The sequence below is a fragment of the Perissodus microlepis genome, chromosome 7, assembly GCF_051167445.1.
Source record: "Perissodus microlepis isolate ML-2025 ecotype Zambia chromosome 7, ASM5116744v1, whole genome shotgun sequence".
NCBI lineage: Eukaryota > Metazoa > Chordata > Actinopteri > Cichliformes > Cichlidae > Perissodus > Perissodus microlepis.
The window spans coordinates 16,290,636-16,303,481 of NC_140467.1; the positions used below are offsets into that span (position 1 = coordinate 16,290,636).

Consider the following 12,846-nt stretch of genomic DNA (forward strand, 5'->3'; position numbering starts at 1 on the left):
AGAGTCATCAGACTAGATGACCAATGCTCATGGTCTGTGTGAATTGTAGCCTCAGTTTCCTGTTTTTAGCTGACAGGAGTGGGACCCAATGTGGTCTTGTGCTGCTGTAGATCACGTGCTTCAAGTTTTTACTTGTTGTGTGTTCAGAGATGCTCTTCTAATGTGTGTAGCACTTTCTTCTTCACTTAAATAAGGACTGAACTGAAATATTCAGTCTCTGAATCAATCGCAGATGCTAAACAGAGGGGTATCCACCTCAAAAACACAGCCTTCATTAGCCAACTGCCAGCACAATGCTGAATAAATTTTTTTTAAAAACTCACTGAACTCAGACCTCAGAATTTCTCTACGCCCTTTCAAAGGTTTTCATATACTATTACTTTTCTGTAAAATATGACCTGTGCACCAAAACGCCAAAGACAGCACTGGTATTGCTTGTTCCCAGAAATATATGATGCAGAAGCACATTACAGCAGATACGTATCACGATGTTTCACATCTCAGTATATAAAGTCATTGATGACTGGTAATCCGCTTCTGCTTCATATGATTCCTCCTCCTTCAGAGGCTTCATTGCAACGTTTAATTTCAAAGAATGGAAAAAGTGACACAAGACAAGCAGAGCCCACGTTCTAAAATTACCATCCAATGATAATTCTGCAAAGGATGTTTTACTACCTGCCCCCCCCCTACAGAAACCCACCTTAATAGCTTCTGAATGGCTGTAAATGTTACTGTCATTTATAGGGTGTTTTACAAGGGACAGTGCTTTTAGAGATGATTTCCTTTCAAGGCATGTTTGAGAAGATCCCAAATGCATTACCTAAGAGAGCAGTTATAGCTTTTTTACATTTATGATGTGGTGGAACACGGTTTGCACGAGGCTGTCTCGTCATCCACGCCTTATGAGCAGGGCGCCGGTTTCTGTGCATGAAGATTGACACCGTGTGGTCATTCAAGGAAAGGCAGCAAGTCTACAAATATCCCCATTTGTAGCAGACAAACTGAGAAGTCAGTTCCTCACAATCCACACAAAATCGCTCAGGTGACCTTCAGTGTTCAGAGTAACGGTAACAGTAACACAGCTGCAAAGGAGGATCCTGGATTAGTGAATTAACACGGACAAAATTCAACATACGAAACTGGGTTTGATAAAATATTTCCAATCTATTTCTTATAAAGCCAATGCAAAAAAAACAACCCAAAACAATTGAAAGCGTGCACTCGTCGAACAAAAAAAAAAAAAAAAAAAAAATCAAGGATGCATGGATGGGTTGGACAGGTGAGTTGGGTAAAGTTTTGATGGTAATGAGATTGACATGTTAAAGTCTGTGAGTACACAGACCATTCATCTTTAATATTCAAATCTCAGTGAAATTAATTACATTACAAGAACAGCTACAGTATAACTCCAGGACTACTCCATATGAAGGGAAAAAGGGGGGAAAAAATAAAAATACAAACTTTAAATTTAAAAAAATGTACAGAAATTACAGAAAAATCAGTAGATTTAAAAAGCAATATCTGAAAATGGATTTTTGAGTCAATAATCCTAAGAACAAAATGCACTTGGCTTGGAAGTTGGTATTTACACATTTATACATGCCTGATGCAATCATTTATATACATGACATTTCAGTGATACTGCAGAAAATTGGGAGAAAGGCTTGACACAAAGGTCATGCCATTTCTTGGCAACATGAGGGAAAACAGAAAAAAAGACGACAGCTGTTCTTCTTTCTTCCACTTTGTTGACAAAATTTAACTCTGATTTGACAGAAACTGCCATGGTCTCCTTACACAGACAAGATCTCCAAGATTGGACAACCAAAAGCAACAAATAAACAATTTATAGGCAAAAAAAAAAAGGGGGGGGGGGAACGACCACACGAGAACTAAGGCTGATTATGTGCTGGTTAAATCCTTTTTTTTTTATCCTCTTACCAACTCACAATGAATCGTGGCTGACATCTTTAAAAAAATCCTCAGAAGTTTGCATCAGCCATAATTTTAGCTTTCTTTATCTTTTTTTAAATGTTACAGCAGTGCCATGAGTGTTCATTGATGGCTTTAGTCCAAAACAGTCCAAAATGTGCTTTTGCATAGTCTCAATGCGGTTTGTGTTTCCTTTTCTTGTGTTTTTTATCTTTCTTCTTGCTGGAACATTTAACGCAGAACCACTGCTGGTCCTCAGGGGGCGCTGTGACGACCCCGACACAAGGCCTGAGCACATAACAGAAGAAGAGAGTTGAGGTTAGTGAGGAAATGGTGAGAATGCAGTCATATTCCTATGAGGCTTTAGCCCCATTTAGTTAGAAGACATTATGTTTGACACTGATGTCAAATTAAAAGGAACACACATATTGTTTATTTAGGCCTCATCCTGTCAGTTGCTGGCATTTAATAAATTCAACCACCTACAGACTTCCCAAGGAGATGTGAGGGGATGCCATTCATTACTGGAAATCAGGTCATTCAGTCATTGTTGTACTTTTTGATAATAAAAGATGCATTTAAATTACAAAAAAAATCAGCAGCTCACTGACAAACACATTCAGACTATGTGTTTCATATGTCTGAAAAAAATTGATCTCGAATTATCAGTTGACATGAAAGATACAGTGCGTCTGTTATTTTGTATGATTATAAATGTACCGTTAGCATTTAGCACAATTTCCTGGATTTTCACAAATCAAAAGCAGATGATACAAACACAGAAACAACTTTTCCCCCCCTACTGTAATGTGGACCCAGGCCCATTAATTACATACGCATTGGCCACTTTGTTAAGTACACCTATTCAACTACTCATTAACACAAATTTCTAATCGGCCAATCAGGTAGCTGCGACTCACTGCATCAAGGCATGTAGACATTGTTAAGATGACCTGCTGAAGTTCAAATGGAGCACCAGAATGCTGATTTTAGTGGCTTTGAATGTGGCATGTTTTTTGGTGACTGATGAGCTGGTCTGAGTATTTCAGAAAATGTAGATCTACTGGGATTTTCCTACACAAGCATCTCTAGGGTTTACAGAGAGTGGTCCAAAAAAAAAAAAAGAAAATATGAGTGGGAGTTCTCTGGTGCTCGAGATCTGAGGAGAATGGCCAGACGGCTTTTAGCTTCCAGCAGGATAACGTGTCATGTCACAAAGCTCAAATTATCTCAAACTGGTTTCTAGAATATGACAGTTAGTTCACTGTACTCAAATGACCTCCACAGACACCAGATCTAAATCTAATAGAGCACCGTTGGGATATGGTGGGGGGATAAATCTGTTGGGAGACAAATCTGAGGCAACTGTGTTATGCTATCGTGTCAACATGGATCATAACCTCTGAGGAATGTTAGCCGCAGGACACAATGATTCAACAGCAGCAACAACTTTTTCTGTTTTTTACGATCCCAAACACACTATGTCTCAGTCATACAAATACCTTTAATCAGCTGCTGTAAATCATACACAGTATTTGACAGATTTTTAATGGGGCTGTGCTGATATTTTTTATCAAAAGGTCCCATTACAGACGCCCAGAAACCACATTTCCCCAGATTAACCAAAGTGACAAGAGTGAATTACATATAAATGCATTAAAAATGCAAATAAGAACCCAGAAGTGGAAGAGCAGATTAAGAATTAGTACAAGCACCCATCTTTGTCATGAAAAGCTGTCATGAAAATACAGGGTTGTAAAGCTCTTACCAGTGATACCAGTCGTCACAGCCATCACATCCTATCATGGGACTGCCATCATCAGGTTTGTTACATCCAGGGCAAATCCAGATCTGGTTTCCCCACTCATCTCGAATCTTGATTGTTACACACAGGAGAAAACTTTAGTGACATGTCAAAGGCAATCAAATTAAAAAAAAAAAAAAGCTATGACACAAACAGATAATGAAAAAGATCCCCCCAAAACGCTGAATAACCCAACAGTCTGTTTTATCTTGAGTGTAACTACCTTTGCCAAGGAGGATGTGTGTCTGGTTAGTGGGGTTCATCAAAAAGACAGATTCATGAAAACAATAGATGGTGCTTGGGTAACATTAGAAGAGCTTTTAGAGCTTTTGGAGTCCATAAAATATTTTTAAAGCCCTCTTTAATATTTCAAGATCAAACTGAAAAAAACAAAACCAAAACAGGAGCAACATCTTTATACTCTTAAGAAACTTTCATGAGCTGGATCCAGGGATTCAATTCATATATAGATTTTGCAGCCTGATATTCAGGTATGTAATTTCAGACTGTTCTTGTTAATGTGCATGTCATGGACACTAAACAAAGACTGGTGAAGCAAAAGCTTTTAAATGCACAAATATTTTTATCCTGGGCACTTACCACGTAAGTACTGACGGTCTCAGTTACCACGCTGCGGACTGGTGTTTTGACGGAGGCGGCAGGAGGGAGTATAGGGGGCGGGGAAATTAAAGACGATGATGGGGGTGGAGCAGGTGGAAGGGGCGAGGGAGCTGGCGGCAGCGTGGGGATGACCGGCGGCAGCATTGGTGGTGGCGGCGGTGTCCGAGGGCGATTGCCAGGTCCTGACTTGGTAGCAGGGGTCTTGGGTGCTGGCGTGCTGGGCTCTGAATTTGGAACCACTTTACTGATGACACTGTTGATAGAGAGTTACAAGTTAGAGATGTCTTCTGTTCATACTGTCTCTTTTTGTAAGAGTCTTCTTTAAAGTAGAACTAAATTAATTAACTTAATGTGATCATCAAAGGTAAACAGCTGCAGCTGTGAGCACAGCAGCCCACCCACCCAGCTGATAAAACTTCATCAAAGCAGAACTTATATAATCAAAAATAAGACAATGGACAATAAACATAAATAGATCTTTAACAGATACCTTTCAGACAGTACCAAAAAGCACTGAGGCCAGAAAAAGTACGATTTCATAGGTCAAGAAGTACAGTCAACACACGCCTATCCGCGGTTCAGTTTGCACAGATTGTTTTGTGGAAAGTAACTCCCAAATATTCCCAGAGAATTTACCTATTCGTGGATTTTTTCCGTAGAGCATATCTAAAATATTTTTCATTTATTATTATTATTCAATTATTTTCGTGACTAAATACATTTTTTATGAATGAAAAAAAAGAGTATATTTCTCTGCATGGGGAAATCTGCATTGCCAGACACGGAAGCAGCTGCGAAATGCCTGAGACCTTCATAAAAGACTTGTTGTAAGATGACTTTGAAATTATATTAAAGTGTTTTAGGATGATATACTTGGTGTTTTAACTATTAAAATTGGCAGTTATAAGCGTTTTTAGAAAGGATTTCAAGTATTCATGGATTTCAGCTATTCACGGGCAGTTGTGGACCCTAACTACCACGAATACCGGCCGTCTATTGTAAAGACTCTTTGTGTAACATAAAAACACATTATCAGAGGTATCACTAGAAAGCTTTAATCAGTACTTACATTTTGTCTTGACCTGCTCCCACCCTGAGCGTCAGTCTGGGAATGACCGGAGACGGTAAAGGTGCTGGAGTGTCTATTTTGACCTAAAGAGACACAAAGGATAATATAAATATTTGTGGCGCCAACATACAGAAAAAACAAACAAACCAATAAACAAAAGGTATGCTAGACGTAAATACAAACTGACCTTTTCCAGTCGAATTCTCTCCTTTTCTTTCTCTTTTTCCTTTTCTCGTTTCTCCTTTTCCCTCTCCTTTTCCTTCCTCTTATCCTCCTTTTCCCTTTCTTTTTCTTTGGCCTTTTCCCGCTCCTTGTCTTTCTCCTTGTCCTTCTTTTTCTTCTTCTCTTTCTTGTCTTTCTTTTTGTCCTTCTCCTTGGTTTTTATTTCCTTCTCCTGGAGGATTGGGGCCAAAGGAGGCAGCATTGAGGGCATGCGCAGACAGGTATGCGGACTAAACAGTGGCGGGACATCACCCAGACCAAAGGGGGATAATGTAGATTGTTTCTGCTTGTCGTCCTTGCTCTTATCTTTCCCCTTGTCCTTCTTATCCTTGTCCTTTTTACTTTTTTCTTTATCCTTCTTTTTGTCTTTATGTTTCTCCTTCTCCTTTTTAGAGCCGTCCCCATCTCTTGACTTCATCTTGATTGAGCCCTCAGCCAGGGGGAAGTCTCGTGGAACAAAAAGTTCCTCGTCCTTTACCCCAAACTCCTTCCAGGGCATCTTCCCATCTTTAGAAAACTCCTTGTTTTTATCCCTGTTCTTGTCCTTATTCTTCTCTTTTAGCTTACTCTTATCTTTTTCCCTGTCTTTATCTTTTGGCTTGTCTTTCTCTTTCTTCTTCATCTTAGTTTTAAGCTCCTTCTTTAGCTTCTTCTTGACATCTACTGATGACACAATCTTATTTTTCTCCTCAAACACCTTGAGGAGTGGTTCAGGGGTAGGTGGTGAAGCCGATCCGGATGACACGTAATCTGCTGCCGGTTGGGGTGCAGCAGGGGCAGATGGCCCCCCCTGGTTGGCCTTTCGGATCACCTCGTTGATTGAATCATCCATCGTCCAATTCCCCAGGCCTATGTGTGGCAGAGGGTGAAGTGGTGTTGACGTGTCTTTTAACAAGATGCCGGCACCAATTGGTCCTTTAGGTGTAGACGGCTCCATAATAGTCAGTCTCCTGGGACTGGAGAATCCATTGCTATCCGAATCAGAGCCCGAGGAGAACGCGAATGGATCGGGTTTCCGTTCAGCACATGCTCTAGCTATCACAGCGTCAATAGAATCCTCAATTGCTCTATTATCTGGCTCTAATTTCTTGAAAGGGCCTGCAGTTAGCTCTCTTTCTTCTATGTTCTGACGCAAATGAATATTGTCTTTGCCCATGCTCTCACTCGGTGTGGACAACGGTAACTTTTGCATGACATCTGGTTTGCTCTGAGGTTGGGGGGCTTTAGCTGAGGCCATTTTAGGGCTCTTGGGACTTTTAGGACTCTTTGTCTTGCCTGGAGACTTTTTCTTTTCCTTAGATGGTTTTGGTGAATTTATGGGACTGCCAACCACCGGAACAGGAATAACCCCTTTAGGGGACTTAGTCCTTTGTCTGCCAGGGGAAGACACCTTAGGCTTTCTTGCTGGAGCAGTGAGGGCCTTCTGATCAGAGTGTTTTGGTATTACGGGCTGAGGTCTAAAGGAAGGCAGGGTACCAGATGGCATTTCAGGTGACAGGGGGTCCAGGCTGTCATGAGAAGGTAGAATGCCTGGACTAACACGTTGAGGGTTGAGAGACGTAAGAGGCTCCCTGGGCTCAAGACCCCACTCTGGGCTGAGGCCAGGGTACATCCGAGGCCTCTTGGAGGTAGGCATCATGCCCATAGCTGCATCAGGACTATCCAGGTGCCTCTTTAGTGGATGATTTTCATCGTTGACCGTTTCATCTTCATCTATTTCCTCCTCATCCTCTTCCAGTGCCACCTGCATAGCTTCAGCTGAAGTACCCATATCAGGGGGGACCTCTTCCTCCTCTTCTTCTAGAGTAAAGGAGATAAAAAACAGAACTAAGAACTTTGACAATCACAACATGACATTTACAACATAAACATGTGATTTTAGTTTGAACTTTTGACTTTGAATATATTTGGGTATTTAAAAAAGTATTTCACTTTGTGTGAATTGATGCATTTACACTTAGTTTTAGCAACTTAAAATAACATTTACAACACAATAAAATGTAAAAAGTAAAAAGATGATTCGTAAAAGATTATTTTACGAATCTGCTGTGTTACATCACAGTCTAATGTAACAACCCTGCAATAAACTTTATTATAATGCTATATTATTTGCATAGGATTTAGAGAGGACTTGATCCCACTTTGCTATCAACTTTCAGCCTGTGCACACTAAAAAGTAATGGTCATATAGCTAATACTATACAAGTTATTATACTGACCTTCTTGTAAGGAGACCAGAGGTGGCATATACTCTGGAATGTAATCCTTCCTTTCCTCTGCATCTCGAACTCCAGGTTGGGGAAACTGCAGGACATTGTTTTTGCTAACAGGGTAGAGCGGTGTTTGGTGGCTGAAGGGCACAGGCTCTAGGTTGTTGACATAGTCCTCCAGTTCACTCAGACTCACTCCTAGCAGTCTGAAAGCCTGGCTGACATCGTCCAGGACTGGATCTGTTCTTCCATCTGAAATGGATCAAAAATGTTGTCATTAAACCACAGCACTCACTCTGCACACACTCTTCCTGCAGCAAGAAGTGATGCTCAACAGGTTTACAGTCGGCACGCGACGTTATTTTATAGATTATACAGCAATTAAGTAACCAATACTCGTGAGATCGGCTACTTTTAGCACTGAAAACAGATGCAAAGCAGCATAGCCCCAATAATAACAATACAGGGGAAGTCGCTTTGCTGTGTTCCTACTGTACTTTCTGACATATTAACTGCTTGCTAGGGGGCGCCAGCTGCAGAGTCAGTTAACAACAACGTGATCGACTACTTTGAGTTTACAGGCTAAAAAAGTAATAAGAGAACCAAACAAAGCACTTACACAACTCAGAGTATCGATGACAGACCCGAGCCAACTGCTGGATGTACCGATGCAGCACATCGGACAGCAGATCACACGCAGTGAGCTGAACCGCATCCCAGCCCAGAGCCTGGCAGATCTGCGCCACCGAGACACGCAGCAGCGAGCGGGCATAGCTCTCGCACATCTCGCTGACTTTGTTACGATATTAATCCCGGTCAATTCCTCTTGGAAAACATGCTCCCGCTCGTCATGTTTCGCGGAATGCCCCGAAGGGCTTGGGAAAACCCACTACCACGGTTAAATATGGACATCTACTTCAGTAAATATATTGGCGCTTTTGCCAGAGTCGCCATCTTGTTTCCATCGATAGACCCATCCCCGGAATCTAGTCCGCGCATGCGCGCCAGTGAGCCTCCGCCTACACGGCTCTGCGGAGTTCGAGCGGATCGTTGACTGTCTGCACAGGCGCAGGAGCTCTGTGGGTTTTACAGGAAGCTAGATTTTACTCAGGCTGGGTCTGGTCACTAGTTTGGCTAGTGAATGTAAACTGGTTACCGTAGATGAAACGTGGCTTTAAATTAGAGCCATCACTCAACTAAACTGAGCTATGCGCGTTTTTTGACGCTGCAGGAACATTCACAACTTTCAGGGCACGCCAGCAGTCAGTTTCGCTTTTAGCTTCTCACCGCCGAGTGACGCCGAAGTAACTGTTTCTCACTTCCGGCCCAAGTAAAAAGTAGAATATTTCAAGAAAAATATACCCAGTGTCTGAGAAAAAAATCCAAATTGGCAGGGTGGCTTTTTAAAATTCGTTTTTATCAGACTAAAGCTAATTCTAGGTGACTCTTAAATTTGGAAAGCTAACGTAAACTTTACCACATGAGTTTGTGTGAGAAATAGAGCGTGGTTTGCCTGCAGGTTTAATTCCCCACACTGGGTGGTGCTGGATTATTAAAAATGATCACCGCCTTGCAGCTGTAGATCTTTTTTAACCAGTCGAATTTCACTTTATCTCCATATATTTCCAGACTTGTATAACAAACTGACAGTCACATCAAAGGAAAGCCAGTGTCAATGTGTCTGGTCACCATCTGCCCACCAGAAAAGCTTCAGTGCACCTCTACAATGATTCTCCTAAGTTATTGGATCCCTTAAGGATCATTCTTGAAAAAAACTCTTTCTTGGTTCTGTGAAAATAGTGCTGTAGATGGCTGTTTAATCCAAAGTCCCAAATTCTATCATGGGTCTCAAAACTGGTTGTAGATTTGGTGATGGTGGAGCTTATTAGCTGTGGCGAATGCTGGAAATGTCAAATGTGTCTGTGTAGGTTCTCAGTCAATCCAGAAGTCTTGAATGCTGGAAAATAAGTCAACAGGACTTCTCTAGCTTCTCAAAGACGTTTCGCCATTTTATTCAAGAAGCTTCTTCTTAACCGTTGGAGAGTCTTCGGTATTTAGCCCTAGACTGTCCTGTCCTGAGAGTCACTTACCTACCTTTGTGAATGGTTATTTGATTGGATTCCAGAAAGTTGATTCTCTTCACCTCGACTTTGTGTTTTCAGAGGGAGAAACACTTTGTCACTCCTCCAAGGAACGTCTTAAGTCTCAGCTGACTGCAGATTTCCCAAACCTTTTAACACTACATTTGCATAATGACTGAAACTAGCCCCACTGATTAATGATGGTTGTGAGGTCAGTTTGATGATCATTAATATGCAAATGGTTATCACCACTGATCAATGGCCTTGAGTACCATTCACAGAGAGTCAGAGAAAGGCTGTAAGATCGTGAAAAATTGTACCTCTGATCTGTTCCTGTAGTCACTCCCATTTTACATGAATGGCCTGCTTGTCCCCCCACTCCTGACACATGGGATCACTAAAGGTTTTCATTTAAGCAGCAGTTGTCCTTTACTCCTGGATTGCCTGGAGCAAACGACTTCCTTACTTGGGATTTTCTTACCTAGATAGTTGAGCATGCATCTAGACATTGTTTGCTTCACTTCATTGGATAGCTTAAGCTGGGCATACACTGCGATTTTTTTCAGTCGCATTATTCAGCTCCTGCTCAAACTGTATGATTGAATCGCAGGGGTTAGAAGTTCGTAGGTCACGATGCATGGTCTCACACTATACGGCCCAATGCTCTGATGTGACCTGAGTGCTCACACTATGCGTCCATTAAGTGAAGTGATAACATTACGCTTATAACACAAAATCTGTCTTTTGATCTCCCTCTCTCTCCGTCTTTATCTTTCACTCACACAGACACACACACACCACCACTAACTTTGCTAAATTGCTAATGAAAAACATTGACCAGGCAGCTGCAATTGAGCAGCAATGTCCATCCAACTGTTTTCACAGTTGTTGCGGTTGTTTTAATTTTGTGAGGCCACATCGAAAAGGCTCGGATGAGCTTGCCAAAGTTATACAAGTTTGGCCTCCATTGCTTGTGTCCAGATAACACACTGCACTGCCATGCTACTTCGTCTTTTTCACTTCCATTTCTGTGTTTGCGCATGCTCAGTGTGACAGGTTGCGTTGATACCCTCAAGAGGGGCGATCAGGATTTAAAACCGGTTTGATTTTCTTGCGACCATACGATTGCTGATCGGGAGTTGGTCGTGAGGTGTTAATTGCTTCTCGTTACCCCATGTATACCATACGACGCACGATTAAGGTAAAACTCAGGCTGATCCCCAAAATGGTTGCATGACTGAAAAATCATCTCAAAATGGGCCAAAAAAATTGCACAGTGTATGCCCAGCTTTACACTATGGTCTGGAGATCTGGTGGAAATGCAGAGTTTTGGGGCAGAGTAACTAAAGGCTTTAAGTCCCATGGTAGTCAGGCAAGTAGATGGAACAGACAAAAGAGAAGCTGAAGATGAGCTGAATGTATTGGGGGGAGAGCAAGTATGGAGAACATCAGACAAATATGGAAGGTCAAGGTTATAAAAGACTGAAAGTGTGAAAGAGGATCTTGTAGTTTATGCGTAGGTGAACTGGACACCACTGGAGCAGCACCAGTGACAGATTAGATAACACTGTTGCACACTGTATTGCATCAAAAAAGCAGTGTATTACCAAGACAGTATTTCCAGACACAGTAGAGGTTAAAACCCTGAGACTCTCTACTTTGGTTTATAGAACTGAATAACCTCTTGTATGAGAGGTGAAATATCTTCAAAAACCTCCCTTTTTCAACCTCCCAAGACTACATTTATGTAACTTCTGGTTCTGAAAAGTGAAGCAAATGCAGTAGTGCCTGCTCAATTTTTTTTAAATAACCAGCAGAGAGCCTTCTCTGTTTGCAAAAGAAAAAATAAGGGGAAAAAATACTTCTGGGGATAAAGAAGGCTACAGGAAACCAGCTCTGGGACTTGTTACTGTGAACACCTTCCTGTTGTGTTTATGGCCTGGTTAATCGCTTGTCAATCCCAAATGTTCTGTACCAATAGAAATCATTTGAAAACTGGCTAAAAGTTCTGCAAGACTGAATAATGTTAATTGTTGACAGGCCACTGTTCTCCTTAGTTATGCTTTAGGGAGCTTGGCTTCCCATAACGACATTAAAGCACACAATTCAACTGCTCAATAACTGAGCTAAGAGCATGCAATCATCTGGTTACAACATAACTTTGAAAAATAATATTCTCTCATTGAGTAGCAGCAGTAAAAAAATAACCTCTTACACACTGTGTAAAGTTATCTTTTGGAAAGTTTTTGGTCTAAGACACTATGAGGGATATGAAGGGAGACCAACTTTCCAGAACTTTAATATATTCTGTTTCTCATCTATAATTGTGAGTCCTTTCACTGCATATGATCATGCTGTTATCATTATATAATTATATTTACTCTTGCGCATTGTGTTTTCCTACAAAAAGGTGATCCAGACAGCTCAGGCTTCCCAGTTTCCACCCTGCTGGGAGACCTGTTGAACAGTAATGAATTGGGGAGGGTCTGCCATGCCAATACCATGCACCTGGTTTCATCATAGGACAAAGCACCATTTGCCTTTTAACAGCTGGGAAAGGCTGGAGAGAACAGAGAAAATGGGTGGATTGTTTTGATTTATTTGAGGCTGGAACAGGCTCCAGTGCCTGTGGAACTTCACCCTGATAACCAGCCAAGCAAATGAATCATATTTCAACAAATTTGATGTTGTTGCTTCACCAAATGTGCAGTCTTTGATTGATCTGTTCAACATGTTTAATATCCGCTTAATTCAACAATTTGTAACCTGAGGTTGCCGTCACTGCTGTCTGTTTTAAGACCCTTCCCTTAGGTTTGGCCCTCTCTCAGTTTAACAGTCATACCTCCATCCATGTACTCTTAGATTCCCAAATCAAGAACATATTAATAAACCCGAGCCTTCCAG

At 41.4% G+C, this 12,846-nt stretch overlaps 1 protein-coding gene across 1 annotated transcript; it reads right to left on the reverse strand.

The window, feature by feature from the left end:
- Positions 1 to 1,314: 1,314 nt before the first annotated feature.
- Positions 1,315 to 8,861, reverse strand: taf3 (TAF3 RNA polymerase II, TATA box binding protein (TBP)-associated facto). The gene is made up of 7 exons (XM_084933832.1): positions 8,481 to 8,861; positions 7,871 to 8,113; positions 5,617 to 7,451; positions 5,430 to 5,512; positions 4,340 to 4,613; positions 3,704 to 3,810; positions 1,315 to 2,223 (listed from the first exon to the last, which is right to left on the reverse strand). Exons 1-7 carry the CDS (start codon positions 8,644 to 8,646, stop codon positions 2,109 to 2,111), a joined length of 2,823 nt encoding a protein of 940 aa, XP_084789958.1. The 5' UTR covers positions 8,647 to 8,861; the 3' UTR covers positions 1,315 to 2,108.
- Between the last annotated feature and the right edge of the window lie 3,985 nt (positions 8,862 to 12,846).